This window comes from Balaenoptera musculus, chromosome 6 (assembly GCF_009873245.2).
Source record: "Balaenoptera musculus isolate JJ_BM4_2016_0621 chromosome 6, mBalMus1.pri.v3, whole genome shotgun sequence".
NCBI lineage: Eukaryota > Metazoa > Chordata > Mammalia > Artiodactyla > Balaenopteridae > Balaenoptera > Balaenoptera musculus.
Window position 1 is genome coordinate 110,286,384 of NC_045790.1, and position 27,557 is coordinate 110,313,940.

Below are 27,557 nucleotides of genomic sequence, written 5' to 3' on the forward strand. Positions count from 1 at the left end.
CGACTAATCATGAGCCAGAGGAGGGAGACAGAAGGAAATCGCTCCTTCACCACCCACAGTTCCATTCCTAAAGGGAACCGGTAATTAAATGTTATTAAGCAAAATTAATTTGCCTCCTGCAGGGAGATTTATGATGAATGAAAGAATTGCTAATCGGGGAGGGAGCCAGGCTACCCTCTGTGGTCATCAATATTTCATGGCCATTGGCGGTGGCAGGAAGTTAGCTGTCCTGGCTTCCTGACCTTGAGCAATCTTGAAGGTAGGGCAAAGCTGGGGAGGTTGTATTTAAAGGGCTCTGTTACAAGACACTTAGTGAAAACCTAAGTGAAATTTGCAAGACGCACCCATGGGTTAATTGAATTTACACCCTCAGTTAGCTGGAGGCTCCCCTGGATGGGGCTCAGGGACCTACCTGGGACTGGTCCTATTGGGGGGGTGCAGCCCTGTAGCCACAGTAGCAGAGCTGAAATGTTTAATGATGGCTTTGCGGGGGCGGGGGAAGAGTCCTGATTTGTAGTGTCTGCCGATTTCTGTGGTGTCACTGTATTCTCTGCATGGCTGGTTAAAGCTTCTGAACGCGGAGTGGGGAGGTGCACTGGTTTACTGGAGCTGGGAGTCCCAGCATGTTGCCGCCACAACTCCCAAATTCTTCCTGGTGACTGGGGGAGACCCTGCCGAACTGCATTTCCAGAAATACAGATGTGCCCCGCCCCCCTCCCCCCCTCCCCCGCCTTGGGCGGTACTCATCTGCATTAGACTTGGCCTCTTGACTGAGAGGGTACCTGAATGTGATGGGCTTTAAGAATGAGAAAAGAAGTAGCCTCTCATTTTGTTCTTTTCTTCTCCCCAGCTGCCATTAACTTGGCAAAGCTGAAACTTTTCAGACATTACTACGTCTTGGTGAGTACAAAATTCCTAAATTTGTAAATAAGGTCAATTCATGGAGTAGAGCTAATGAACTTCCAAAGCATTGGTAGAAGCACAGGAAGTGTGCTACCTGGAGCTGTGTGTGGGCTTCGTTTTACAAAACCAAATGGTGGCCGTGGACATGGGAAATTAATTATCTGAGTTACTTCTTTTTAAATTTTAGTTTTAAATTGGGCTTTAAATACTCAGAAAAGTAATACATGCTTGATATTTTTAAAATGCAGGATTATAGGAACACAGCAAAAGCCCTTTATGACCCCGACCTTCTATACCCCTTCCCCTTTTCTTCCTCCTCCCCCAGGTATTATGGTTAACAGTTCAGTGGTTATTTCTCTAGATTCTTTTCTAGGCATATGCCACGCATAGCTGTTCCTTTGACTTGCTTTTTAAAAAATTCATTTACAAAAATGGGATCATATCTACAAACAGGACTGGAATGAACACGAAAAGTCCATTTCCTGGACTATATAAGGTATAGATTTCTTCTAGAATTTGCTTCCGTACTCCTAAACGAAAGCTTCTGAGTCATCTTCGTTTGTGCTTTTGGCATTGACTGTCACTTTGCACAGTCCCCTGCAAGCCTGTCTGCCCTGGGTGCAGTCCCAGTGAGCCGTCCACTCTCGAGGGGTCAGCGTGTTGAATCCTTTTCACATCCTCTCTTACTAGAATGCTTAGGATTATTGGTACTTCCTCTGAGCGTGGACCTCGAACATTTACAGCATCTGCTGAAGAGACTAAAAATCAGTATTTTCCCTGTGTGGCTTTATTTTGCTATTACTGCTGGAAAATATTTCTCAAATCCTAGGAATAAAAAACTAGTACCCTTTGGGGCTTGAAATCAGTGGGTTATGTATGAGAATTAGGCGACGAAAGGGTTACTCAGGAATTAAGAGCAACCACAGCAAAGTGTCCTCCCAATGGGTGTGACTGTGGTCAGTCCATATCTTGGTCACCTAGAGAAAAAGAAGAAATTCTTTCTAGTGTAACTAGCAGAGCATCTGTCTCTCTGCCATGTTTATTAATTAGCACTATAAGTGTCAAATAATCTTCAGGTAATTCTGTTTTCTCTTTTGTAGTTAATTTGTGAAAGCAGATCATTGGAAGAAAGTGGTGCCATAATTTCTATGTTGATTTTATTTCTTGTTTTCTTTGCCCCTCATACAGATCGTATGTTATATATACTTCACCAGGATCATTGCATTTCTCCTCAAACTTGCTGTTCCGTTCCAGTGGAAGTGGCTCTACCAGGTATGCTGCTCACAGGGGACAGTGCCAGAGAATTTGTGTCTGAGGATGAAGTCTTAGGGTGTAATTTAAGATTGTTACTAATTTATTTGGCGGTGGCCACTAAGACCTTTTGTTTCTTCCGGTCTGCAATTAAGATGATATGTTTGTCCAGGAAAGCTGCTGGATTACATGAGAAATCTGGAAGTAATTGCATTATTGATTTTAGTTTTCAATTTTAAAAGTTTTTGCAGAGAAAAGCCTCAGGCCGAGAAAGACTTGCCCTGTATAATTAAAATCTAGATGAAATCAGTTATAGGGCTTAGAATAGCTTGGAATCCAGACCTCCCTTTTTCTTGCCCATTATTACTATTTCAATCATAAAGTATCTTTGCAATATACTAGAACTAGTTTAACTACTAGGGTAGCCACCATATGATTTAGAGACTTTTTTTCTGGAGGCTCTCACTTGGTGCTTTAGACACTGTAGGAAAATGTATGTATGTAATGAGCTCTTAAAAGATGCCAATGAAGACACTTAAAACAAGGAGTCTCAAATGTCATCTCTGGGCAGAATGCGCCTAGCTAAGGCTTGAGCAAATCCCCTAAGGAAAATGCTCCCCAGCGGTCAGCTCTGGCATTTGAGTGACTGATCGGCGAGTGGTTGGGGGGAGGGGGTCAGTTTGTTTAGTTCCACTGCTTTCTGAAGAACAATATTCTAATCCCTTTATTTGGGGGTGGTTTTAAAATTTGCAGCTCCTGGATGAAATGGCCACGCTGGTGTTCTTTGTTCTAACGGGGTATAAGTTCCGTCCAGCTTCAGATAACCCCTACCTACAACTTTCTCAGGAAGAAGATGACTTGGAAATGGAATCTGTGTAAGAATCTCCTTTCTTCCCTCCCCTCCCTCGCCCCTTACGTAACTGAGAGCAGCGTGGTATGAACTGGAGCAGCTGCTCTCTGCAGTTTGTTGCTCCAGAGGTTGTCCCTCCCTTTTTAGCAGAAGGAAATGGACATGCAGGCCCCATGCTCTCGTGTTCAGTTTGAGGTACAGTACCTACCAAGCATCGCTCAGTCTTTTCGGGGGAAGTAGAACTTGCCATTCTATTAAGCATCATTGGAGCCAGCTTCCAATAACTTAGTGGCAAGAACTCGAGGATATACTTGGCCAGTTCGAAACTACTGAGGATGGGCACCCAACTTCCTGCTGGGCCTGCCATTGGGAGCTTATGTCTAAAAATGTAATCATCCGAGTCATCTGTAAGTGCCAATTATCCCCGCACGTCCTTTATCATCAGGTAACTGAGTAGCTTTTCACAGCTAGCACAATGACTTGACCTATATCTGAGCATTAAAATGAGCTGTTCTGAGTCACAGGCTAAGTGACTCTAGGGTCCTATTTTCTGGGAAAGGGCAACCGTTTTCTAGAAAAGTGAATGGTGATTAAGAATACTTGCTTATTAAAAAAAAAGGAAGAATATTTGCTTGTTAACTGATGAACTCTGCTGGGCCAGGTCAGTAGATGAGTTGGATGATTAGCTTGTGGCTGTGTTTCTCCCTTCCTGTCCACTCTTTCGAGAGTGCTGCCTTCAGTGCAGGCGGCCTTTTCACCTTTCCCAGTTCGCAGGCTGAGCCTCGGCCGGGCGGGCAGGTCAGGCAGCGTGGGATGTGCTCAGCTCCTGTGTGGGAACAGTAAATGGAAGCAGAGCCCCAAACAACAGCTCCCTGCTCAGAGGAGGAAGCCCCTTTTTTACAGAGAGTGGAGGGGAAAGCAGGAGAACCGTCAGATGTGCCTTGTTTAGAAGTGGCATAATCTGAGCAAGTGACTGTTGGTTGAAGAGGCACAAGTGACAGTCACCTGGAGTTAAGTGTACATTCAGTTTTTACTGTGACTTGTTCAGGACCACATTTTATGAAATGCCTTGTTTCCTTTATTGTTGTTTCCGGAAAGGAAAGTTCTTTTAAAATTGTTTAAATATAGAACAGAATATAGAATAGTTTTTTTATTTTTACTTTTTACTTGTGTTGCTTTTATTTATTTATTTATTTTAACATCTTTATTGGAGTAGAATTGCTTTACAATGTTGTGTCAGTTTCTGCTGTATAACAAAGTGAATCAGCTATATGTATACATATATCCCCGTATCTCCTCCCTCTTGCATCTCCCTCCCACCCTGCCTATCCCACCCCTCTAGGTGGTCACAAAGCACCGAACTGATCTCCCTGTGCTATGCGGCTCCTTCCCACTAGCTATCTATTTTACATTTGGTAGTGTATATACGTCCATGCCACTCTCTCACTTCGTCCCAGTTTACCCTTCCCCCTCCCTGTGTCCTCAAGTCCATTCTCTACGTCTGCATCATTATTCCTGCCCTACCCCTAGGTTCTTCAGAACCTTTTTTTTTTCTTTTAGATTCCATATATATGTGTTAGCATACGGTATTTGTTTTTCGCTTTCTGATTTACTTCACTCTGTATGACAGACTCTAGGTCCATCCACCTCACTATAAATAACTCAATTTCATTTCTTTTTATGGCTGAGTAATATTCCACTGTATATATGTGCCACATCTTCTTTATCCATTCATCAGTGGACACTTAGGTTGCTTCCATGTCCTGGCTATTGTAAATAGAGCTGCAATGAACGTTGTGGTACTTGACTCTTTTTGAATTATGGTTTTCTTAGGGTGTATACCCAGTAGTGGGATTGCTGGGTCCTATAGTAGTTCTATTTTTAGTTTTTTAAGGAACCTCCATATTGTTCTCCATAGTGGCTGTATCAATTTACATTCCCACCAACAGTGCAAGAGGGTTCCCTTTTCTCCACACCCTCTCCAGCATTTATTGTTTGTAGATTTTTTGATGATGGCCATTCTGACCGGTGTGAGGTAATACCTCGTTGTAGTTTTGATTTGCATTTCTCTAATGATTAGTGATGTTGAGCATCCTTTCATGGGTTTCTTGGCAATCTGTATATCTTCTTTGGAGAAATGTCTATTTAGGTCTTCTGCCCAGGTTTGGATTGGGTTGTTTGTTTTTTTGATATTGAGCTGCATGAGCTGCTTGTAAATTTTGGAGATTAATCCTTTGTCAGTTGCTTCATTTGCAAATATTTTCTCCCATTCTGAGGGTTGTCTTTTCATCTTGTTTATGGTTTCCTTTGCTGTGCAAAAACTTTGAAGTTTGATTAGGTCCCATTTATTTATTTTTGTTTTTATTTCCATTTCTCTAGGAGGTGGGTCATAAAGGATCTTGCTGTGATTTATGTCATGGAGTGTTCTGCCTATGTTTTCCTCTAAGAGTTTTATAGTGTCTGGCCTTACATTTAGGTCTTTAATCCATTTTGAGTTTATTTTTGTGTATGGTGTTAGGGAGTGTTCTAATTTCATTCTTTTACATGTAGCTGTCCAATTTTCCCAGCACCACTTATTGAAGAGGCTGTCTTTTCTCCATTGTATATTTTTGCCTCATTTATCAAAAATAAGGTGACCATATGTGCATGGGTTTATCTCTGGGCTTTCTATCCTGTTTGATAGATCTATATTTGTTTTTGTGCCAGTACCATACTGTCTTGACTACTGTAGCTTTGTAGTATGGTCTGAAGTCAGGGAGCCTGATTCCGCCTGCTCTGTTTTTCTTTCTCAAGATTGCTTTGGCTATTTGGGGTCTTTTGTGTTTCCATACAAATTGTGAAACTTTTTGTTCTATTTCTGTGAAAAATACCATTGGTAGTTTGATAGGGATTGCATGGAATCTGTAGATTGCTTTGGGTAGTATAGTCATTTTCACAATGTAGATTCTTCCAGTCCAAGAACATGGTATATCTCTCCATCTGTTTGTATAATCTTTCATTTCTTTTTTTTTAACATACTTTTTTTTTGAATTTTATTTATTTTTTTATACAGCAGGTTCTTATTAGTTATCCATTTTATACATATTAGTGTATCTGTATTAATTCCAATCTCCCAATTTAATTTCTTTCATCATGTCTTACAGTTTTCTGCATACAGGTCTTTTGTCTCCTTAGGTAGGTTTATTCCTAGGTATTTTATTCTTTTTGTTGCAGTGGTAAATGGGAGTGTTTCCTTAATTTCTCTTTCAGATTTTTCATCATTAGTGGATAGGAATGCAAGAGATTTTCTGTGCATTAATTTTGTATCCTTCTACTTACCAAATTCATTGATTAGCTCTAGTAGTTTTCTAGTAGCATCTTTAGGATTCTCTATGTATAGTATCATGTCATCTGCAAACAGTGACAGTTTTACTTCTTCTTTTCTGATTTGGATTCCTTTTATTTCTTTTTCTTTTCTGATTGCTGTGGCTAAAACTTCCAAAACTATGTTGAGTAATAGTGGTGAGAGTGGACAACCTTGTTTTGTTCCTGATCTTAGAGGAAATGGTTTCAGTTTTTCACCATTGAGAACAATGTTGGCTGTGGGTTTGTCATATATGGCCTTTATTATGTTGAGGTAAGTTCCCTCTGTGCCTACTTTATAGAGGGTTTTTATCATAAATGGGTGTTGAATTTTGTCAAAAGCTTTTTCTGCATCTATTGAGATGATCATATGGTTTTTCTCCTTCAATTTGTTAATATGGTTTATCACATTGATTTGCGTATATTGAAGAATCTTTGCATTCCTGGGATAAACCCCACGTGATCATGGTGTATGATCCTTTTAATGTGCTGTTGGATTCTGTTTGCTAGTATTTTGTTGAGGATTTTTGCATCTATGTTCATCAGTGATATTGGCCTGTAGTTTTCTTTCTTTGTGACATCTTTGTCTGGTTTTGGTATCAGGGTGATGGTGGCCTCATAGAATGAGTTTGGGAGTGTTCCTCCCTCTGCTATATCTTGGAAGAGTTTGAGAAGGATAGGTGTTAGCTCTTCTCCAAATGTTTGATAGAATTCGCCTGTGAAGCCATCTGGTCCTGGACTTTTGTTTGTTGGAAGATTTTTAATCACAGCACAAAAATTAATTGTGCTTAATTTTTAAGCACAATTTCAGTGCTTGTGATAGGTCTGTTTATATTTTCTATTTCTTTCTGGTTCAGTCTCGGAAGGTTGTGCATTTCTAAGAATCTATCCATTTCTTCCAGGTTGTCCATTTTATTGACATATAGTTGCTTGTAGTACTCTCTCATGATCATCTGTATTTCTGCAGTGTCAGTTGTTACTTCTCCTTTTTCATTTCTAATTCTATTGATTTGAGTCTTCTCTCTTTTTTTCTTGATGAGTCTGGCTAAGGGTTTATCAATTTTGTTTATCTTCTCAAAGAACCAACTTTTCGTTTTATTGATCTTTGCTATCATTTCCTTCATTTCTTTTTCATTTATTTCTGATCTGATCTTTATGATTTCTTTCCTTTTGCTAACTTTGGGGTTTTTTTGTTCTTCTTTCTCTAATTGCTTTAGGTGTAAGGTTTGGTTGTGTATTTGAGATGTTTCTTGTTTCTTGAGGTAGGATTGTATTGCTAACTTCCCTCTTAGAACTGCTTTTGCTGCATCCCATAGGTTTTGGGTTGTCGTGTTTTCATTGTCATTTGTTTCTAGGTATTTTTTGTTTTCCTCTTTGATTTCTTCAGTGACCTCTTGGTTATTTAGCCTCCATGTGTTTGTATTTTTTACAGATTTTTTCCTGTAGTTGATATCTAGTTTCATAGTCTTGTGGTTGGAAAAGCTACGTGATACGATTTCAATTTTCTTAAATTTACCAAGGCTTGATTTGTGACCCAAGATATGATCTATCCTGGAGAATGTTCCATGAGCACTTGAGAAGAAAGTGTATTCTGTTGTTTTTCGGTGGAATGTCCTATAAATATCAATTAAGTCTATCTTGTTTAATGTATCATTTAAAGCTTGTGCTTCCTCATTTATTTTCATTTTGGATGATCTGTCCATTGGTGAAAGTGGGGTGTTAAAGTCCCCTACTATTGTGTTACTGTCAATTTCCCCTTTTATGGCTGTTAGCATTTGCCTTATGTGTTGAGGTGCTCCTATGTTAGGTGCATAAATATTTACAATTGTCATATCTTCTTCTTGGTTTGATCCCTTGATCATTATGCAGTGTCCTTCTTTGTCTCTTGTAATAGTCTTTATTTTAAAGTCTATTTTGTCTGATATAAGAATTGCTACTCCAGCTTTCTTCTGATTTCCATTTGCATGGAATATCTTTTTCCATCCCCTCACTTTCAGTCTGTATGTGTCCCTAGGTCTGAAGTGGGTCTCTTGTAGACAGCATATATACCAGTCTTGTTTTTGTCTCCATTCAGCCAGTCTGTGTCTTTTGGTTGGAGCATTTAATCCGTTTACATTTAAGGTAATTATCGATATGTATGTTACTATTACCATTTTCTTAATTGTTTTGGGTTTGTTATTGTAGCTCTTTTCCTTCTCTTGTGTTTCCTGCCTAGAGAAGTTCCTTTAGCATTTGTTGTAAAGCTGGTTTGGTAGTGCTGAATTCTCTTAGCTTTTACTTGTCTGTATAGCTTTTAATTTCTCCATCGAATCTGAATGAGATCCTTGCTGGGTAGAGTAATCTTGGTTGTAGCTTTTTTCCCTTTCATCACTTTAGATATGTCCTGCCACTGTCTTCTGGCTTGCAGAGTTTCTGCTGAAAGATTAGCTGTTAACCTTATGGGGATTCCCTTGTATGTTAATTGTTGCTTTTCCCTTGCTGCTTTTAATATTTTTTCTTTGTATGTAATTTTTGATAGTTTGATGAATATGTGTCTTGGCATGTTTCTCCTTGGATTTATCCTGTATGGGACTCTCTGCGCTTCCTGGACTTGATTGACTATTTCCTTTCCCATATTAGGGAAGTTTTCAACTATAATCTCTTCAAATATTTTCTCAGTCCCTTTCTTTTTGTCTTCTTCTTCTGGGATCCCTATAATTTGAATGTTGGTGCGTTTAGTGTTGTCCCAGAGGTCTCTGAGATTGTCCTCAATTCTCTTCATTCTTTTTTCTTTATTCTGCTTTGCGGTAGTTATTTCCACTATTTTATCTTCCAGGTCACTTATCCGTTCTTCTGTCTCAGTTATTCTGCTATTGATTCCTTCTAGAGAATTTTTAATGTCATTTATTGTGTTGTTCATCATTGTTTGTTTGCTCTTTAGTTCTTCTAGGTCGTTGTTAAACGTTTCTTGTATTTTCTCCATTCTATTTCCAAGATTTTGGATCATCTTTACTATCATTACTCTGAATTCTTTTTCAGGTAGACTGCCTATTTCCTCTTCATTTGTTTGGTCTGGTGGGTTTTTACCTTGCTCCTTCATCTGCTGTGTGTTTCTCTGTCTTCTCATTTTGCTTAACTTACTGTGTTTGGGGTCTCCTTTTCACAGGCTGCAGGTTCATAGTTCCTGTTGTTTTTGGTGTCTGCTCCCAGTGGTTAAGGTTGGTTCAGTGGTTTGTGTAGGCTTCCTGGTAGAGGGGACTGGTGCCTGTTTGCTGGTGGATGAGGCTGGATCTTGTCTTTCTGGTGTGCAGGTCTGCGTCCGGTGGTGTGTTTTGGGGTGTCTGTGACCTTATTATGATTTTAGGCAGCCTCTCTGCTAATGGGTGGGGTTGTGTTCCTGTCTTGCTAGTTGTTTGACATAGGGTGTCTAGCACTGTAGCTTGCTGGTCGTTGAGTGGAGCTGGGTCTTAGCATTGAGATGGAGATCTCTGGGAGAGCATTTGCTGTTTGATATTACATGGAGCCGGGAAGTCTCTGGTGGACCAATGTCTTGAACTCGGCTCTCTCACCTCAGAGGCACAGGCCTGACACCCGTCTGGAGCACCAAGACCCTGTCAGCCACGCGGCCTCTTAATAAATGTTTAAGTGTATAATACAGTGTTGCTAATTATAGCCACAGTGTTTTACAGCATATATATGGAACTTAATCATCTTGCATAACTGCTTTTTAAGACATGCTCCCAGGCTGCCTTAAATCAAGATAGCCATTCCTTCCGTTAGGTCTCTCATTTGTGTAAATTTGTTTTCATGCTTCACGTTCACACACAAGTTGTTTAAACTAGTCATTTTAGTTTTCAGAAAAGCTTTCTAGTCACTTCTCCATTTCATTAGGGGCGTTTTCTGAGGTTCTGTCTTATCTTTTGTTTGGAACATCGTCTTCGATGTCTTCATTCTGCTCGACTCTGTGTTGGTATCTGTGCGTTAGATAAACAGCCCCCTCTCCCAGTCTTGAAGGAGGGGCCTCATGGAGGAGATGAGCCTCCTCCTTCAACCCTGCCCTGGCTCTTGGTTGTCTCGCAAACCTTTGTGGTCATCCAAGTGGCCTATTTTATTTTTAGTGGCTCCCGATAGTTGAGGGTTTTCCTAGAACTATCAGTGTCCCGAAGGGAAGGATCTCAGGCAGCACCGAGATTCAGGCCGATTGGAAGCCAGACCCTCAGGCCAGAATAGTTTTTTTAAATTAAGGTTTATTTTGAAGAAGTCTGAGTTCAATTTAAATGTCTGCCAATACCTTCTGAAGTAAGGTAATATTCAGAGACAATTGTCCTCATCAGATGGCTTAGAGAAATTTCTGGAATATTCACATCCGAAGATTCCTTATTGATGAATGCCTTTGACTTAAATCTAACCAAAAAGTGCTATATTATTCTTTGTACGTTTTTATTATATAGTTATAATGAACAGGCTTAGTTGGAAACAATTAAAATACTTAAGCTGTTGGTAAAAAAATAAAAAAATAGAGTCCATCTGGTAAGCAGCGGCGTCGGGAAGTAACCTGAGACGTGGTGTATTTTTCCTTTCCCCTGCGGGGAGCCCTTTAGCTCAGCATTCCGTAACTGTTTAAGGCAGGGTTGCTCTGGGGTCATAGCGAGAAGCTGAATGGCTGGGTCCTAGCATCTTCCGCTTGACTGAAGTGTGATCAGTTGATGTTCTCCCCAGCAAGGCAGGCGTTCCTGTTCCCCACATCCTTTCCATCAGCCATTGCATCTAGAAGCGCAGATGCTTTGTTAAGGTATGTTTGTCTCATTGGCAAAATTTTTAAAAATTTGTTTTGGTTTTTATTTCTCTCTGACAGTATTTGATGGTAGTGGTAACGAAAACGCAAGAGGGCCTGTGTGTGTGTTAAAATCAGGGGAGGAAAAGGGAAGAAGACAGACAGACCAGCAGTCCACTGGAGACTAGGGGGTGTGTGTTTTGTTCTTCTGGCAAGATTTGGGCAGGGTGGGCAGGTTGAGCCAAGGTTGACCCTTGGGTTGCCTCAGCTTCTACTCCTGTTACTGGGGAAGAGCGCTCTGTGCTCTGTTCTCCGGGGTTGGCTGAGGGTGGGCCCTCCCGTAATGGTGAAGTGAGCGTCTCTTCCGTGATGGGAGGGCTGCACACGTACCAGCTAGAGAAGGAGTCGGCCCAAATGAAGGTTTGCTTACAGGGGTGGTGGTGGTGTTCCCGGGAGCACCAGCCCATATGAGCCCTGTGAAAGACAAGTTGAGGAGCCACTTGAGGCCAGGTGCCTTTTAGTCAGCAAGGCAGTTGTGCTGGGGTTTCTCTCTAGCTAAGAACTTGACTGTTGGGAAAGTTCTGTGAATTTATAAGATGTGACAGCAGCAGAGGCCTGAGGGGGAGGCTTCAGCCGCAGGTGAGGGTCAAGGCTCAGCAGCTTCTGGGACCGCCGAGCCCGGGCTGTCATCTCCCTCTTCTGCTCGGAAGTACTGTTCCTGGAGGGCCCTTCTTAAATCCTCCAGAAATAACCCAAACCAGAGACCAGCAGAGCCTTGCCTGTATTTTCTAGAAGGTCATGAGTGCTCTGTCATGCACACTGGAGGGTGTTTCCTGAAGGAGGGCGCTAGGTCTGATCCCCACCCAGGATATTAAGCACCTCTTTGTGCAAAGTATCAATAATAATGTTTATGCCTCGCACACCTAAGACGAATTCACACCCTTCCTAATGTGCCCTCTGCACCAGAACTCTGACCTGGGCCACGCACTGACCTTGCCGACTGGGGTTCTGGGTAGCTTCTCATTCGCCTCTTCTTACCTCCTCTGTCTGAAGCTGAGCTGCGGGAGGACGGTGCACTGGCAAGTGAGTCTGGCCCAGGGTGGTGCGTCCTCCCCGCCTCCAGCCTGGGCCTGCGTGCAGTCCGGGCAGCTGCGCCCTCTGGGCCTGGGGAATGAGGGCGCCTTCGGAAGTAATGCTGACTTTCCATCTTTTTCTCCTTCTGTTCCTTTTGACATCTCTCTTTGGGCTAAAGCTCAGAGTGGCTTACTGATTTTGGTAACAGAATTTATCATAACAAAATCAGCAAGTTAAGTATTGGATGTAATTTCAGTTATCAGACTTATAGCCACCGCATGTGCTGTGCTTATCCTTGATGATCTGAATTATTTCTGCCACCTTGAGAAGCAGGAGTGGGAAGAGATTTGGTTTGGGTTCCAGGGCCCAGGAGCTGTGTCTCTGGAGTTCCCCTTCCAGAATGCCGGCTTCAGGGTTGCCAGTAACCTTTTACTACTTCCTGCATTCATGCAAGTGGGTAACCAATAAATGTAGAAACAGAGGTTGGAGACTAATAGAATTGTCTCTTAACCAAGCCTCTCTACAATTCAAGTCCAGAAATGGTTAGCATTTAGATTCAGTTTGGTTACAGAAACAGATGCATCCGTGTGCCACTTCGGCCCAGGCCACAGTTGACGGCAGTCTCGTGTGGCAGAAGGAGCAGTGGGGACCCGAAGCCCCCTTTCTCGTCTTTCCCGTATTCATTAGGCCCTGTTGGTTGCAAACACGAGACTCAGGCCTCTACAAGGAAAAGAGAGGTCACCACGTAGGGGCAGAAGGAAAGCGGGAGGCAGCTGGGTCCGTCCGCTCCCCCTGTCTCTGCGTTAGCCCCCCTTCTCTGGGCGCCTCTCTGCTCCACTGTCTTCTCCATCCTCCACGCTCCCCTGGACCCATCCCCCTGGGAGCACCTCTGTCGGCTTAGCACTGTTGCCGCTTGCCTCAGACCGGCTCAGGAGCTGCTGACCCTTGGGCCAGTGTCCTCTTGAAGTCAGGAGTGGCCACCTCGGCTCAGAAAAGTTGAGCAGGCCCTGGGGGCAGGACAGCTTCTGCTGGAAACAGCGTGGGACCTGGCAGCCAGAGAGGCTGGCTTGGCCCGGGCACTGAGTCTACTCGTGCTGGTGTGAGTGCTCTGTCGACTCTACAGGTGGTTCTGGACACCAGCCGGTGCCGAATCCCCCAGTCTCCTACGGGAACAGCGTGACAGAGTGTAGACAGCGCTGCAATAGAGGTGTGTGCCTGGAGCCACAGAAAGGCACCTCAGCAGTGGGGGCGAGAAGGAGCTGGTCAGGCAGGGCAGGAATGGGCAGAGGCAGGAAGGGCAGGCCTTGCCCTCTGGGGACCGGGCTCTCCCCGCCTGGGCGGCTCTGGGGGCTGCGCCTGCATTCGCACCCCTGGGGTTTGAGTTTAGACTGAAAATCACCGCTGCTCGGTGCTTGACCTGAGCTTTGTCCGGCGTCTTTCTGCGCCACATGGAGGGCCTCTGCGCGGGTTGTGTGTAGTGCGGGGTGCTGCTCCGAGGACGGCTCTTCGGCTGTTTGTCCCCCTTCAGTGTTTGTGCTGAAACCGGGACACGCGGGGAGGTGTGTGTGGAGCTGTGAAGTTGCCGAAGCGCCGCCTCCTGCCCGGGAGGCTCCCAGCGTCAGTCTGACCACGGTCTCCTCCTCTGTCTCCTCCTCTGTCTCCTCCTCTGTCTCCTTCTCTGTCTCCTCCTCTGTCTCCTCCTCTGTCTCCTCCACCTGGCGTCCCTCTCACTTCCCAGAGATTCACTGGGGAGCCAGGGCGCAGCGCCCGTCCAGCCTCACGCCACATCCATCATCGCCGGCTCCGCCCATGCCGCCCTTCTGTGCCCGCACACCCTTCACCCCGCAGCCGGGGGACTCCCGCTCAGCCGCTTCTCGCCCGGGGTGCCTCCGCTCCGCCCACTGACCGCTCCCCAGTCTCCAGCTCCAGCCCCTTGCCTGTCCTGAGCTTCGGGTCCCTCTGTCCACCTGCCCACCGTCACCCCAAGCTTGCCTCTCCCCTGCATACCCTGTGGGCTCCGGCATCCACCCACCCAGTCGCTGTCAGCAGAATATGGGTCTTGGCCTAGATGCCTCCCTCTCCCTCGGCCTGTGTGGGGCGAGTGGCCGCGTCTTGCAGGCTTAACGTCGCGTCTCCCGCCCTCTCCCCGCTTTATCCTGGCGCCCTGCCCTCGTGTGGCCGATGTCCTCACCTCCCATCTTCTCCCCTTCCCGTCCATTCTCCTCAGCCGCCCGAATCACCTGTAGACTGTTTTTTAAGTGGGTACCCTGGCTCCTCCCCGGAGACTAGATTCTGAATGTTGGGGGTTCAGGTGTCTCTGTGCTTTTTTAACTCCCCCGGATCCTGCTGGAGCCAGGCCCGAGAGCCCAGGTATGAGAGTCACGTCCACCCCGGTGACACGGCACGGAAGGCCGTCCACAGCCCCGCCCGCCCACCCTCGACTCTCCTGCCACGTTCCTTCACCAGCAGCTTCTTAGCACTCCCCGACTGTCGGGGAGCTTTCTTGTGTTCCCTCCATGCCTTGCCTTGTTAGATTTCTTTTCAGACACTCCCCTGCCCTCCTGCCACTCCTCCATCTTGCTGCTCCTCGTCTTTCAATACAGGCTTCAAAGCGGCCCCCAGCCCCCCACCCCCCCAGCAGAGGTGACTCTTCTCACCCCGAGCCGTCGCCACACCTGCGCCCTGGCACTCCTGTCCTGTGTGTGTGAAGTGGCTCTGCGTGTCCGTCTGGAAGACCGTCCCTTCTGCTGGGCAGGGGGCACCCTGGGAACACCAGTTCCAGCTCTCTGTCCTTGCCCCAGGCCTGGCATGACAGAGTGAACGTTGTTTTCTCAATTGGGCCGCCATCTGGCAAGGAGTATTTCCTTAGGGAAAGAAAGGGAGCAAAGGTTTTTCCCAAGCCTGCTCTCCGAGCCGTCCTCGGGTCACGGTGCCTGTGCTCTGCCCTCAGCGTCCGCACGGGTTGAGCTCCTCCTTGTCCTTTTTAACCTGGGGCAGTAGCCACAGATCCGCTGGCTCTTGCCAGGAGTGTTTCTGGAAGACTCGAGGTTGTATTTCTTCCCTTACGTCAACAGGTTTGGAGGCGCATACGGGTTGCCCTGCTGGGGCTGGAAAGGCTTGTGGTGCCCGTGTCCTAGTCTGGAGAAGGTCCCTTTAGAAGCTGCCCTGGGTGCATGGATTTCTCCTGGGAGAAGTGTGAGCGCTTCCCGGTGAGGTCAGGCCCGAGGCGGGCACCGGCTGGCGGGAAGTGATGCTAGGTTCTCTCAGATGCAGTGTTCCCTTTGTTTGGGGGCTGCATTTATACTCACGCACAGCCTCTGCAGGGATCCCTCAGTTCCCACAAGAACCACCTACCTGCAGCATACTTTGTCCTGACTTTACCAGACGTACAGATAACGCATGAGTCCAAAGGACTCTTGTTTGAGAAAAGCCCCAACTCTGGGGAGGACTGGATGGCGTTGGGGCTTGGTCACAGCAGCCGCGTGGTGGCAGGAGAGAAGCGAGAAAAAACTTTCTCTCCTTACTCAAATAAAATAATTTATCTACTGTTAGGTCCAGCTGGACAAACTCTAGATGTCACATGTAGGGCCACTGAGTCGCCATTTGTAAGTAACAGGATTTGGGAGTTGGTGGGGGGGATAGGTAGGGTCCTTGGAGAGAGTCTATTGGAATGATTGATTGAATTTATTTTACTGATTAGGAAATTCCTGTTGGTCCACGATGGAGGAACATAGGTGCCTCCTTGCTTCCTAGAGTCCTTAGGGAGATGCTGGGCCAGGGGTGTTTGTTTCTAACACTTTATTTTGGAGAACAGTTTTAGGTTCATAACATTGAACAAAATTGAACAGAGGGTACAGATACTTCGCATACGCCCCCGCCCCACACACGCCTAGCTTCCTCCATTATCAGCATCCCCTGTCCGCAGTAGGACATTGCTTACAATTGATGAGCCTCTATCAACTTATTATCGTCCAGAGCCCATAGTTTACAGTAGGGCTCCCTCCTGGTGTTGCACACTGTGAGGGTTTGGACAGGTGTGTGCCTACCGTTACATAATAGAATCACACAGAGTCATTTTGCTGCCCTGAAAATCCCCTGTGCTCCGCCTACCAGGTGGAGTTCAGTATCTGCTTGGTGTTTCCTGCTACGGAGCCGCTCCATTGCGTCATGGATACCCAGATCCTTAGACTCTGTCTAGCTCACATTTTGTGAGGCAAGAGGCTGTCTTCTCATAGACCCCCACCTTCTCAGGAGATGTCGTGAGTCACTCTCTGTCTCTAACGGTCAAAGAATCTTTGAGCCCAGAAAGTTCCTCCAAACCTGTGGTTCTGTCCCAGGACTCAGAAGTGATCCACTGTGGCTGGTTAGTGTAAATGTCTACAGCTGATTAGCTTTTTTTCAGCATGTTAATTATGACACAGATACTGGTGTCATAATTGTGACTAGTGTATATATGTAACATAAAAATTGGTGACAAAAAAGAAAGAGATGAATGCCGGTTGTGATAACAGCTGGTACGTAGTGACTGTGCACGATGGAGAATCTCATTTTTCCCTCACGACAGTTCTGGAAAGTGGGGACTGTGTTTCTGCCGCAGCACAGAGAGGTCACGTGACTCGGGCAGGCTTACACCGCATGCAGAGAGCGGGTCAGGATTTGAACCCAGGTGTGTCTGATTCCAGAGCCAACACCCTTTACCCCTGGCTGCCACTGTGCTGTGGTGAAGACGGCCTTTTACTTTAAGACTGAGGTTTTCCTCGTTTTTTCCCTCACTCAGAGTGACCACGTCAGGGGTGATGGAGAATATGAAGAAAGTCAAGAAGGTGACCAACGGCTCGGTGGAGCCGCAGGGTGAGTGGGAAGGCAGCGCGTGATGGAGCAGCTCCGAGGCGGCACTGTCAAAGGAAACAATTGATTCATAGTCCTGTTGGTCAGCGAGAGAGGTCGGCCCCTCCCGACGGTGACACCGCAGAGCACGTGGCTGGGAGCAAATTACCACGGAAGCCGAACTTTTCACTCTTTTCTGGAAGCCGGATCTGTGGCTAGTGATAGGCAGCTAGAATTCTCCTTCAGGTGGGAGTGCTGGGTAGGGGGTGTAAGAGAAGGAGGTTAAAAGGAAGACTTTGTTTTTAATCTCTATTATTTTAAATTGGGAACTCTTCAGGTAGGTGCAGTTGTGACCTAGTGTGTAGCAGCGGAATGTTGGTGGATGGGGCATGGTGGGTGGCGGTGTGTCTGCAGCCGTTCAGGGCATGGGAAGGGGCTTTAGGAAACGAGCAGATGTCGAGTGGGGCACGGGGGCTCACAAAGAAGGGAGCGGCGAGCATCGCTGCGTCTTGGGGAGAAAAAACGAGTGAGATCAGGTTATTTTAGAAAGCAAAGTCAAAACCCAATTTAGTATTAAGAACCTGCCCCAGGATTTCTGGCCCTGAATGTCACCGCAGACCTTCATCCCGGATTCTGAAAGTGACCAGGAACAACGGTCGTCCGAGGGCTGCGGTGTCAGAGTATAGGCCCTGGTGGTGGCAAATGGTTCTCTTGACTGAAGTGTGTTGTGTTACCTAATGGATGGACGGAAGTGTGTTTTTAAGCTCGAAAAGCCGCCTCCTGTAGGATTTCCCTGAACATCTGGTTCCCCCGACGGCCCAGAGCAGCACCGTCTCTGGCGGCCCTCTCTTCTCGCAGCTGCATCTATTTTGTGTGATCAGAATATGGGGAAACAGGAAGGACTTTTCCTTAAGGAGCAGCTGGGGGCAGAAAGGATAATGTTGAAGCAAATCCTTAAGGCAAATCGTCATCATGACAAAGCTTTTCCTGTAGCCAGGTAGGACTTCTAAAGGGAGGAATGAAGCAGACCTTGTCCCTGTATTCCAAGAGTAAGTATGTGAAGAAGATGAGGGTGATTAAACAGGTTTACTCTCGGGGTGTGGGGATGATGAGATCTTTCACAGAACCTCAGTGAGGTTGCCTTCCAAACTTTCAGAGCTTGGAGAGGAACACGGATAGCTTGCCAGAGGTGAACAGTATTGCAGCTCGTAGCCAAGTCATCTGAGTAGTGGGACAAGCTCAGAAGGTTCACTGTGATGGAGGGCATAGCAGGGCTTACCGCTCATTTCCTACTAAGGCTTTGGCTGCCAGAGCCTGAGCTGGGGACTGAAACACTGCATCAGGCAAGCTCCCTGGAGCGTGGGGTCCCGGCCGGGCCGGGTAGCTCCCGGTGCCCACGTGCGTCAGGAGCCCGAGCCCCACCCGACCTCCTGGCCTGCCTCCTGGGTGCTGGATGGTGACAGTAGCTGGTGGTTATTCTCTTGCCTCTGGCTTGGAAGGGTCGATCAGAAGCCACAAGATTTAGGGGTGCCGCTCAGTATGCCCGGTTTGGGAACCTGAAGTGTCTTTACTCAGAAAACAGTTGTTTTCCCTCTCCTGTACCATTGTCACTTCCTAAATGGCCAGTGAGGAAGCAAGTGTCCTTTTTATGCACTTCGATGAGCCCTCTGTGCTCTGCCCAGTGCCACCTCCACAGGGGCTCGGTCCTGGCTGAGTGAGGAGGAAGAGCCAGCATCTTCCAAGGTCGCTGCTGCCCATCTCTCCGCAGATATCTTAGGGAAGGGTTCGTGTGTCTTCCCATCTTCAGGGGCAAGGGAATATGCCCCAAGTATTCATCTAAGGGCCTTTTTTTGTCTTTTAAGTAATCTTGGAGCTGTGTGACGGGAGAAGGAAGTGGCAGGGAGGACGGGAGTATTTTTCAGACTTTGTTTTCCTGATGTGAACACCATCCCAGTGATTAAGAAATGTGTCTCATACTGTGTCCAAAACTCCCTTTGGTGCTTCCCTCCGAGGGACGTGTTTGCTGTTTGTCCTGCAAGCAGATGTTCTCGACTAGGCCAAGACCTCTTGGCAAGAACCAAAGGTTTGAGGAAACACACACACACACACACACACACACACACACACACACGAAAGGGTCTCCACGGAGGTGTCCTCACTTCATGTGCTGGAAGCGGGGAAGCGAGTGAATGAAGATGAGGGTGTGCATGTGGGCTGGCACCGGCCCCTGCTCAGCCCTCCTGCTCTGAGGTCCCCGGGCCCCAGCCGTCACAGGAGGGCATGAGCCAGAGGGCTGGGCTTCTCTGTGGTACCGGGTGGTCTTCAAATCCCACGCGGCACCTCTAGGCTCACAGAATGGCTGAGAGGCTGCAGTTTTACAGTCCTGACCCTTCTGGAACCGGAAGGTACAAATGAGATAAGGTGGTGGATTAGAAATAAAGGCAGGCCGCAGGCTTCCTAACAAACGGGTCGTCTGCCCACGTCCTATATTTTAACTGGCAGAAGGTTTAAAGGCAGGCCGCTGATCAAGAGAAATCAAAACCCCAGCCCAAGATTGGGAAAATAGGTGGTAGTTCAAGTTTTTACAAAATTATTTAAGCTCTTCATCCTGTTCCGCAAAAATTTGTTCTCTTTCTCTATGACTTGATGGCTATGAGCAGCATTCAGCTCTCCTCTTGAGTAAAGATGACTGATTGGGGTCTAAAGCCAAGTTGCTTCCCCAGCTGACAGCCCGCTTCCTGCAGCCCGATTTTCACCGTCCGCTTGGGCTCGTGGCGATGCAGTGTGTGAGTGGTTAAGCGCGCTCAGTATTTCAGGGATCGGTGCACATCACAGAACGATCGGTGGTATTTATAGCTTCGCCCTGTGCTGCTGCTCCCCGTTTCTGCCTGCGCGAAATATACGTACTTCCTCTAAGCATCCGGCCCTGGGCTGGAAGTGAAGGGTCTGTCTTCCTTTAATAAAGTGTGTGTGTTTTGCTGGAAAATTACTTCTTGGACCACAAGAACCATCACTGATCTCTTAATCCTGGCTCTTAACAGTGGCCAAAGACTCCATCAGCCTGTTTCTTGGTCCCGCAGTACTTTAACGTTTTAGCAGCAGTGCCTCCACTGAATATGCCTGCTGGCTCGTTCTCTTGTAAAGAGAAGCTTGCTCTAGTGTAAAAGATGGTTTCTCAGATCATAGCCTGAGTCAGTTCAGTTTTCTTTCAAGAAACCACTTTAGAGTAAAATTCCAGTTTTTTTTCCCCTGGACTGTCCGGCCAGCCAGGCGCACCCAGTCTCTTCATAAGTCCACTCCACGGGGCTGTCACGGCAAGGCGTCCACTCCCTCATTGTGATCTCGCCACAGGATGCTCTCCTCCCCCCTCCGTCTTCCCTCTCCCCCTCTTCCTCCTCCCCCCTCCCTCTTCCCCCTCCCCCTCCTCCTTCCCTCTCCCCCTCTTCCTCCTCCCCCCTCCCTCTTCCCCCTCCCCCTCCTCCTTCCCTCTCCCCCTCTTCCTCCTCCCCCCTCCTCCTTCCCCTCCTTCCTCCCCCTCCTCCCTCTCCCCCTTCCTCTTCCCCCCTCCTCCTTCCCCTCCTCCCCCTCCCCACTCCCTCCTCCTCCTCCCCCTCCCCTCCCCCTTCTCCTCCCCCTCCTCCTTCCCCCTCCCCCCCATCTCCTTCTCTTTCCTCGCCTTGGCCCTCGCCCATCAGTTCCACATGGGCTCAGTCTGGGATACGGGCTGAAGCCTTTGGTGCATTGCAGCATTTTCTCCCGGCAGCTGTGTGAAGGATGTATTTTCCAAGCTAAGGAGAATTTTATCCCAAGAGCACATATTATTGCTTTGGACCATATATGATCTGCCCCCCGCACGGAAGTGTATGTCTTGTTTTAGTCCGTACCGACCAAGGAACAGTGTCAAAGATGCCAGTTTTAATTGTGAGTGGCTCTGGCCGTCTCCGCCATCCTGGAGCCGTTCCTTCGAGGGAGGCGTCTAGGACCTGAGACAGTCTGATGGGTTATCGGCTCTGCTCTGCACACCCCGTGGAACAGTGGGGCTGTTGGTGCTTCCTGCTGCCGAGCAGTGAGTTCAGAGGGCACGGCTCCTCGCCCACTCCTCCTCCCGCTCTGCACTCCACACCTCGCCCTTGCTTCCCTGACCCACGCCTGACCGTCAGCAGATTCCAAACACGCTGAGTCCAGGGTGCCTGTGGCCTGCTGCTTTTTTTTCTCTTGAGAATTCAGAATTCCCCACTGAAGAAGTTAAGTTAGACTTTGACTTGATACCTCTTGGTGTATCAGAAACCATACCAGACGTTCTAGAAGATCTGCCCTTTACTCCAGTTTTCTCTAGGGTGTTTCTGGCAGGAGGTCGTACAAGAGCTCCACCTGAGTTGATGCTAATACTTGTCACCAGGACCTGGAATGTAGTTACTGACTGGCAAGCCGGACATTCCCCCCGGGCCCCTTCTGTCGCCTGGCGATGCAGCTGCCCTCTCTGCACGGCTTATGCTTGAAAGACAATGTTTTTCGGTGGCTCGTTGCTAGGACCTGGGCACGCACATCCTCTGAGAGGCTGTGTGCAGAAAGCACTCGGCGGGGAGGGGCGGGGAGGGGCAGGAGCAAGGGTTCGGTTGTGTCGCGTCAAGGACCTTTGGGACTCTACTGGCAGGAAGTCTGCAGGCAGGCCATTTGGGAAGGAGTGCGGATAAAGTCAGTAAAGGTCAAGGTAAAATAGAAGAGCTAGCTCGCCCCCAGACAGCAAGCTTATCTTGGGGTGGGGTTTGAGGCTTTGGGGTGGGCAGCCAAACCAGTCAGGGGGCCAGGCGGTCAGCCTTCTTAGCGTTTAAGACACTTACTACAAAAGGATCCAAAAATCCTGTCCACAAGGGGGTTTCTTGATGCCTTAAGCAGCTTTTGTGGATGATAAATTGGATTTGCCTAGTCATGTGACCTCAGAAGAACTCAGACACATCCAATCCAGAAATAAGTTTCATCTGGGGGAGAAAATGTCTGTAAATACTCTTTGCTTTCCAGGTTAGAATGGGATGCAGCAGGAGTTTTCGGTACTTTTTTTTTTTAACACTGATGGTCACTGAAGAGTGTTTATGTGAACATCTGCCGGGTGGAGGTTCCGATCGGGGTGATGTAGGGGACGGGTTCTCCTGCTGCGACGCAAACATGTAAAATAAAGATTCTGTGACAGGAACGTATGTTTGTAATCCGAGGGAGTTGCCGACTCCTGCCTGCTGTCTCTCCGCCCCCTCCCCCCTTGTAATTCTTTCCTTTGTGATTTTTGTTCATTAAATTAGTTAATTGCCTCCCACTCGTTCCCACTGGCAAGAGTGACACCTACTAGAGAAGCTCCCTGTGTCTCAGCTGCCACTGAAACTCAAACGTGACTTCAACTCCAGAGGCTTTGTTTTGGAACAGACTGAAGATCAGTTGTAGTTGACTGGTGTCCTGCCTCCACTGGGGACGAGGGTGCTCTCTGAGTCAGGGCCTGGGCACTGCTGCCGTTTGAGGGGAGATGACGGCGGAGACTTGGGGTAAAGCCCACCCTGCGACAGGCTCGGGTTCACCCTCTTATGATGTTGGTCATCACATAACCCTGCTGGTGTTCCCACATCAGAATCAGAGAAATCCAAGATTTCAGACTCAAAGCATTTTTGGAAGTCATCCAATCCCAAACCCCTTATTTTACTAGGAATGTTTTAAATTGAGGTGTAACTCACATACAGTAAAATTTACCCTTTAAGCGTGTAGTTGGATGAGTTTTGACAAGTGTATATACAGTTCTGTAGCCTCCGCCGTAAGTGAGATGGAACATTTCCACCACCCCATAAAGTCCCCTGTGCCCCTTCTCAGTCAAAACCAACCCCTATCCAGAACTACCACAGCCGCTGCTCTGATTTCTACACTGTAGGTTAGTTGGTTCTAGAACTTCACGTGAGTAGAATCACACTTCGTGTATGGTTACTTCCACGCAGGAGACTGTCTGTGATTTGTCCATCCAAAGCCCTGGCTTTAAAGCTGCAAAAAAGGGGGGCCTAGAGAGGGTTGTGCCCCACCCTCCCCCTCACCCAGCCAGTAAGTATCGGAGCTGAGGTGAGAACCCAGGTTTCCTGACTCCAGCCTTGGTGTGGTGATGAGGATTAAGTCAAGGGCCTGGCCTGGAGCTCTGTCGGGTACTGTTGCTGTGTTTGCAGTAACGTTAGAATGATCCTCAGTTCACTGTATCCCAGAAGCTCGGAATGAAGGGCCTCGGCGTCCGTGTCATTTCCCCTGGGCTTTCCAGTTACTGGCCATGCCTCACCCACAGCTCCTTCCTGACCCTGCAGAGGCCTTGGGTTACCCAGGGTGTCCATGGAAAGAAGCCTGAGGAGCGGGGACAGGGCATTCCAAGAGTAGAGCCCAGGAATCGGGTGAGACTCTCAAGGGTGAGAGATGCTGAGGCCACCCAGGAAGGGGACAGCTGAGGAAAGGTGTGGGAAGGACCTGGGGACCATCTAATCCAGTACTTCACAAACTGGAGCAAGCGTCAGAGTCCCCGGAGGGCCCAGGGCTTCTGATTCAGTAGGTCTCCTGCGGGGCCCGAGACGTTGCATTGCTAACAAGCTCCCAGGTGATGCCACTTCGGCCGGTCCCAGGTCACACCTTGAGAACCGCTGATGTAACCCAGCTCCCTTCTTGAGACTTGCCCCAGTCATTCAGGGGGTGCGTCGAGCACCCACCCGTGCAGACTCCTGCTGGACACACAGCAGCGAGACGGCGTCCTGACTCCGGGCCTGCCTGGCAGGGTTGCAGGGGTAATCCGGTGAGGGGTGCCAGCGGGCCAGCTGAACTGCTCCCCTCCATCAGCATTCGTTTCCTCCTCACCCGTTAGAAATGTAGCCATCCGGGCTGACTACCTGTGAGCTTCGCGGGCCGAGGACCCTGCATCTCCAGTGCCGCTCAGGGTCAGGAAGGCCTGTGCCAGTGGGTCCGACCACAGCTCACTCGCCTTCTGGTTTCTCTAACGAGCCAGAAGAGCAGACCAAGTGGGCAGCGGACAGCTGACCCAGAAGTACCTGCTGAGAGCGGCCGACTGCCACTGGGACCCTGTGGAGTCCTCCCGACGCCCACGTGGGCTCCTTCCCTGTGGCAGCCGCCTTCGGGCGCCCTGCCCTTCCCCAGGGATCTGGCAGGTCGGCAGGTTGAGAGCTGCGCGGTCCCTCAGGCTACTCGACAGTGAGGCTGGTTAAGTGGGGTGAGAAAGTAATGACTTTCTTCCCGCAGATCTGCGCCCGAGCGGCGTGCACAACGGGCGCCCCCGAGCATGCATCCAGCCCTAGAGCTGTCCTGGCCCCCACCACGCGGGGAGAAGCTGCCTCAGCGGTTTGGGGGCTGGATTTTAGGGGGTCAGTGTGCCCCTTGCAGGAGCTGCACCCTGCACCGCTCCTTCCCAGTTTGCCAGGGTTGCTGACTTTCATAAAAAACAAGGAATCTGCTCATGGAAACATCTGCAGAACCAACCGAGCTTAACTCTTGTTTATGCACTTAATACGTGTCTCATTCAGGGCCCGGGCTATAGGCTGCAAGCCTCACCGAGGGCTGAAAGCACTCCTCAACACACTAGTATTTGCAGGACCACAGCGTAAAATGATGTGAGCCTGGCTTCCACCGCATGATGGGAGAGCAATAAGGGGGGTGCATGGGGGAGAGTTGAGCGCGTAACTGCCTCCCCTCCTTCCTCCCACCCTTTCCATTTTAACTGGCCCCTTCGCATCAGCAGTACGGCTTGGTCAAGTTTTTTTCCCATTAAAAAAAAACAAATCTCCCTAGGCCAAGCTGCAGCCCCCGCTCCCCACTTACAGGGCGAACTTCTCAGATCTGCCTCTTTCCCCTCCAGTACCCCCAACTCACTGTGGTCTGGGTTCCACAGGCCAAAGTCTCCCGCAGCCTCTGGGGCTTGGTTATTACCTGCCGTGACTGAAGCAAACTGTGGCACGGTGGGACCCCTCCCCTTTCACCCTTGGCCACATCAGCTTGCACCCACTGCCTCCCTCCTCGGAATTCCACGCCAGCCAGGTTAGACTTCCGGTAGTTTTCCTTCTCTCTGCAGCTGCTTGGCCACAGTCGGCTTTCTGTGCCCAGCCCGTCGGTGTTGGGCTCCTCGGCACTGCCCCAGCTCTCTTCTTCTGCTCTCTGACACCCAGGATCGTATTCCCAGCCTAGAACTGTCCTGAGCTGCTAATGGTTTATCCAGCTGCCTCCTGGACTGTTTTGTTTTTGTTTTTTTGGCTGCACCGCGTGGCATGCGGGATCTTAATTCCCTGACCAGGGATCGAACCCGTGACCCCTGCAGTGGAAGCATGGAGTCTTAACCACTGGCCTGCCAGGGAAGTCCCTGGACTGTTTCAAAGGCACTTCAAAGCTACACTTGCAAAATGAAATTACCACGTCCCCTCCCCAATCCTAGTAAATGTGATCCAGGCCAAAAACTTGGGCTTTATCCTTGGCACTTCCCTTTCCCCCACCCCATCCCAGTCCTGTGGCTCAAGCCTACCCATTTCTCTCTCCCCACTGCCACTAGCCAGGCCAGCCACACTCACCCGTAACCTGGATTACAACATCAGCTGCTGCCTTGCAGCTGGTGGCCTGACCTCCAGTCTTGCCCCACTCCCAGCCTTTGCCACGCCTCGGCCGAGTGCCTGCCTACTGTGCTAAGCATAGAGGTGCAAAAGCAAGCAAGGAGGATGCATGGTCAATATACAGAAATCAACTATTTCTATATGCTTGCAATGAACAGTCCAAAAAATGAAATTAAAGCATTGCCATTTACAATAGCATCAAAAAGAATAAAACACATAAATTTAACAGAAGTATAAAATTAATATTCTGAAAACAAAAACACTGAAAGAAAGACAATCTAAGTAAATAGAAAGCCATCTCATATTCATGGATCAGGAAACAATATTGTTAAAGATGACAATACTCCCCAAATTGATCTCCAAATTCAGTGCAATCCCTACCCAAATCCCAGCTGGTTTCTTTGCAGAAATTCACAAACTGATCTTAAAATTCATATGCAAATGCAAGGGATCTGGAATAGCCAGAACAATCTTGAAAAAGAGGGACAAAGCTGATGGATTCCCCCTTCTCAATTTCAAAACTTACTAAAACACTGTAGTGATCAAGAGAATGTGGTAGTGATAGAATTATAAATGTATAGCTCAATGAGATAAAATAGAAAGCCCTGAAATAAACCCATATATCTATGGTCAGTTGATTTTTGGCAACTGTTCCAAAACCATTCAATCTGGAAAGAATTTTTTTTTTTCCAACCAATGCTGCTAAGGACAACTGGACATCCACATGCAAAAAGTAAGTTTGTAGCCCTACCTCACACCATATACCAAAATTATCTCAAAATGAACCATACACTTAAAGCTATAAAACTCTTAGAAGAAAACACAGGAGTAAATCTTTATGGCCTTGTATTATTAGGCAATGGTTTCTTAGATATGACACCAAAGACAAGCAATAAAGAAAAAAGATAAACTGGAGTTGATGAAAATTAAAACTTTCGTGCTTCAAAGGACATCATCAAGAAAGTGAAAAGACAACCCAAATACTTGCAAACCGTATATCTGAGAATGGTCTTGGCTCCAGGATATATGAAGAACTCTTACAACTCAATAAAAAGATAACCCATTTTTTAAATGGGCAAAGGATCTGAATAGGTGTTTCACTTAGCATAATAATTTCAAGGTTCATCTGTGATATGTATCAGAATTCCATTCCTTTTTAAGGCTGAACAATATTCCATTTTATGTATATATAGACATACCATATTTTGTTTATCCATTCATCCATTGATGAATACTTGGATTGCTTCCACTTTTTGGTTATGGTGAGTAGTGCTGCTGTGAACATGGGTGTACAAATATCTATTCAAGTCTCTGTTTTCAACTCTTTTGAGTACATACCCAGAAGTGGATTGCTGGATCATATGGTAGTTTTGTATTTAAATTTTGGAGGAACTGCCATACCATTTTCCACAGCAGGTGCACCATTTTACATTCCCACTAGCAGTGCACAAGGATTCCAGTTTCTCCACAAGTGTTCTTTGCCAACACTTGTTATTTTGTAGGTTATTTTGTTTTTATCATAGCCATCATAGTGGCTGTGATTTGGTATCTCATTGTGGTCTTGATTTGCATGTCCCTCATGAATAGTGATGTTGAGCATCTTTTCTGTGCTTCTTGGCCATTTGTTTATCTTCTTCAGAGAAATGTCCATTCAAGTCCTTGGCTCATTTTAGTTTTAGTTTAGTTTTAATTATGGTAAAATATACATAAATTTATCATCTTAACCATTTTTAAGTGTACGGTTCAGTCGTGTTACATACATTCACGTTGTTCTGCAACCAATCTCCAGAACTCTTTTCATCTTGCAAAACTGAAACTCTACACCCACTAAACCACAACTCCTTATTCTCCCCTACCCCACAAATCCCTAGCACCCCCCATTCTACTTTGTCTATGAATCTGACTACTCTAGACACCTCGTATAAATGGAATCACACAGTAT

General features: G+C 47.5%; 1 protein-coding gene across 4 annotated transcripts in view; it reads left to right on the plus strand.

Annotated features, from left to right (window-relative positions):
* Positions 1-19,406, plus strand: part of GPR107 (G protein-coupled receptor 107) — a 73,845-nt gene extending 54,439 nt beyond the window's left edge. For 3 of the 4 annotated variants that reach the window (XM_036855168.1, XM_036855171.1, XM_036855172.1), the window contains 5 exons: positions 851-900; positions 2,092-2,175; positions 2,908-3,029; positions 16,738-16,839; positions 16,951-19,406. In XM_036855168.1, coding sequence (XP_036711063.1) covers positions 851-900; positions 2,092-2,175; positions 2,908-3,029; positions 16,738-16,839; positions 16,951-17,047 — 455 coding nt within the window. In that variant the 3' untranslated portion in view covers positions 17,048-19,406. The remainder of the gene's footprint in view (positions 1-850; positions 901-2,091; positions 2,176-2,907; positions 3,030-16,737; positions 16,840-16,950) is intronic. The other variant, XM_036855169.1, reaches the window with a different exon arrangement.
* The last annotated feature ends 8,151 nt before the right edge of the window (positions 19,407-27,557 follow it).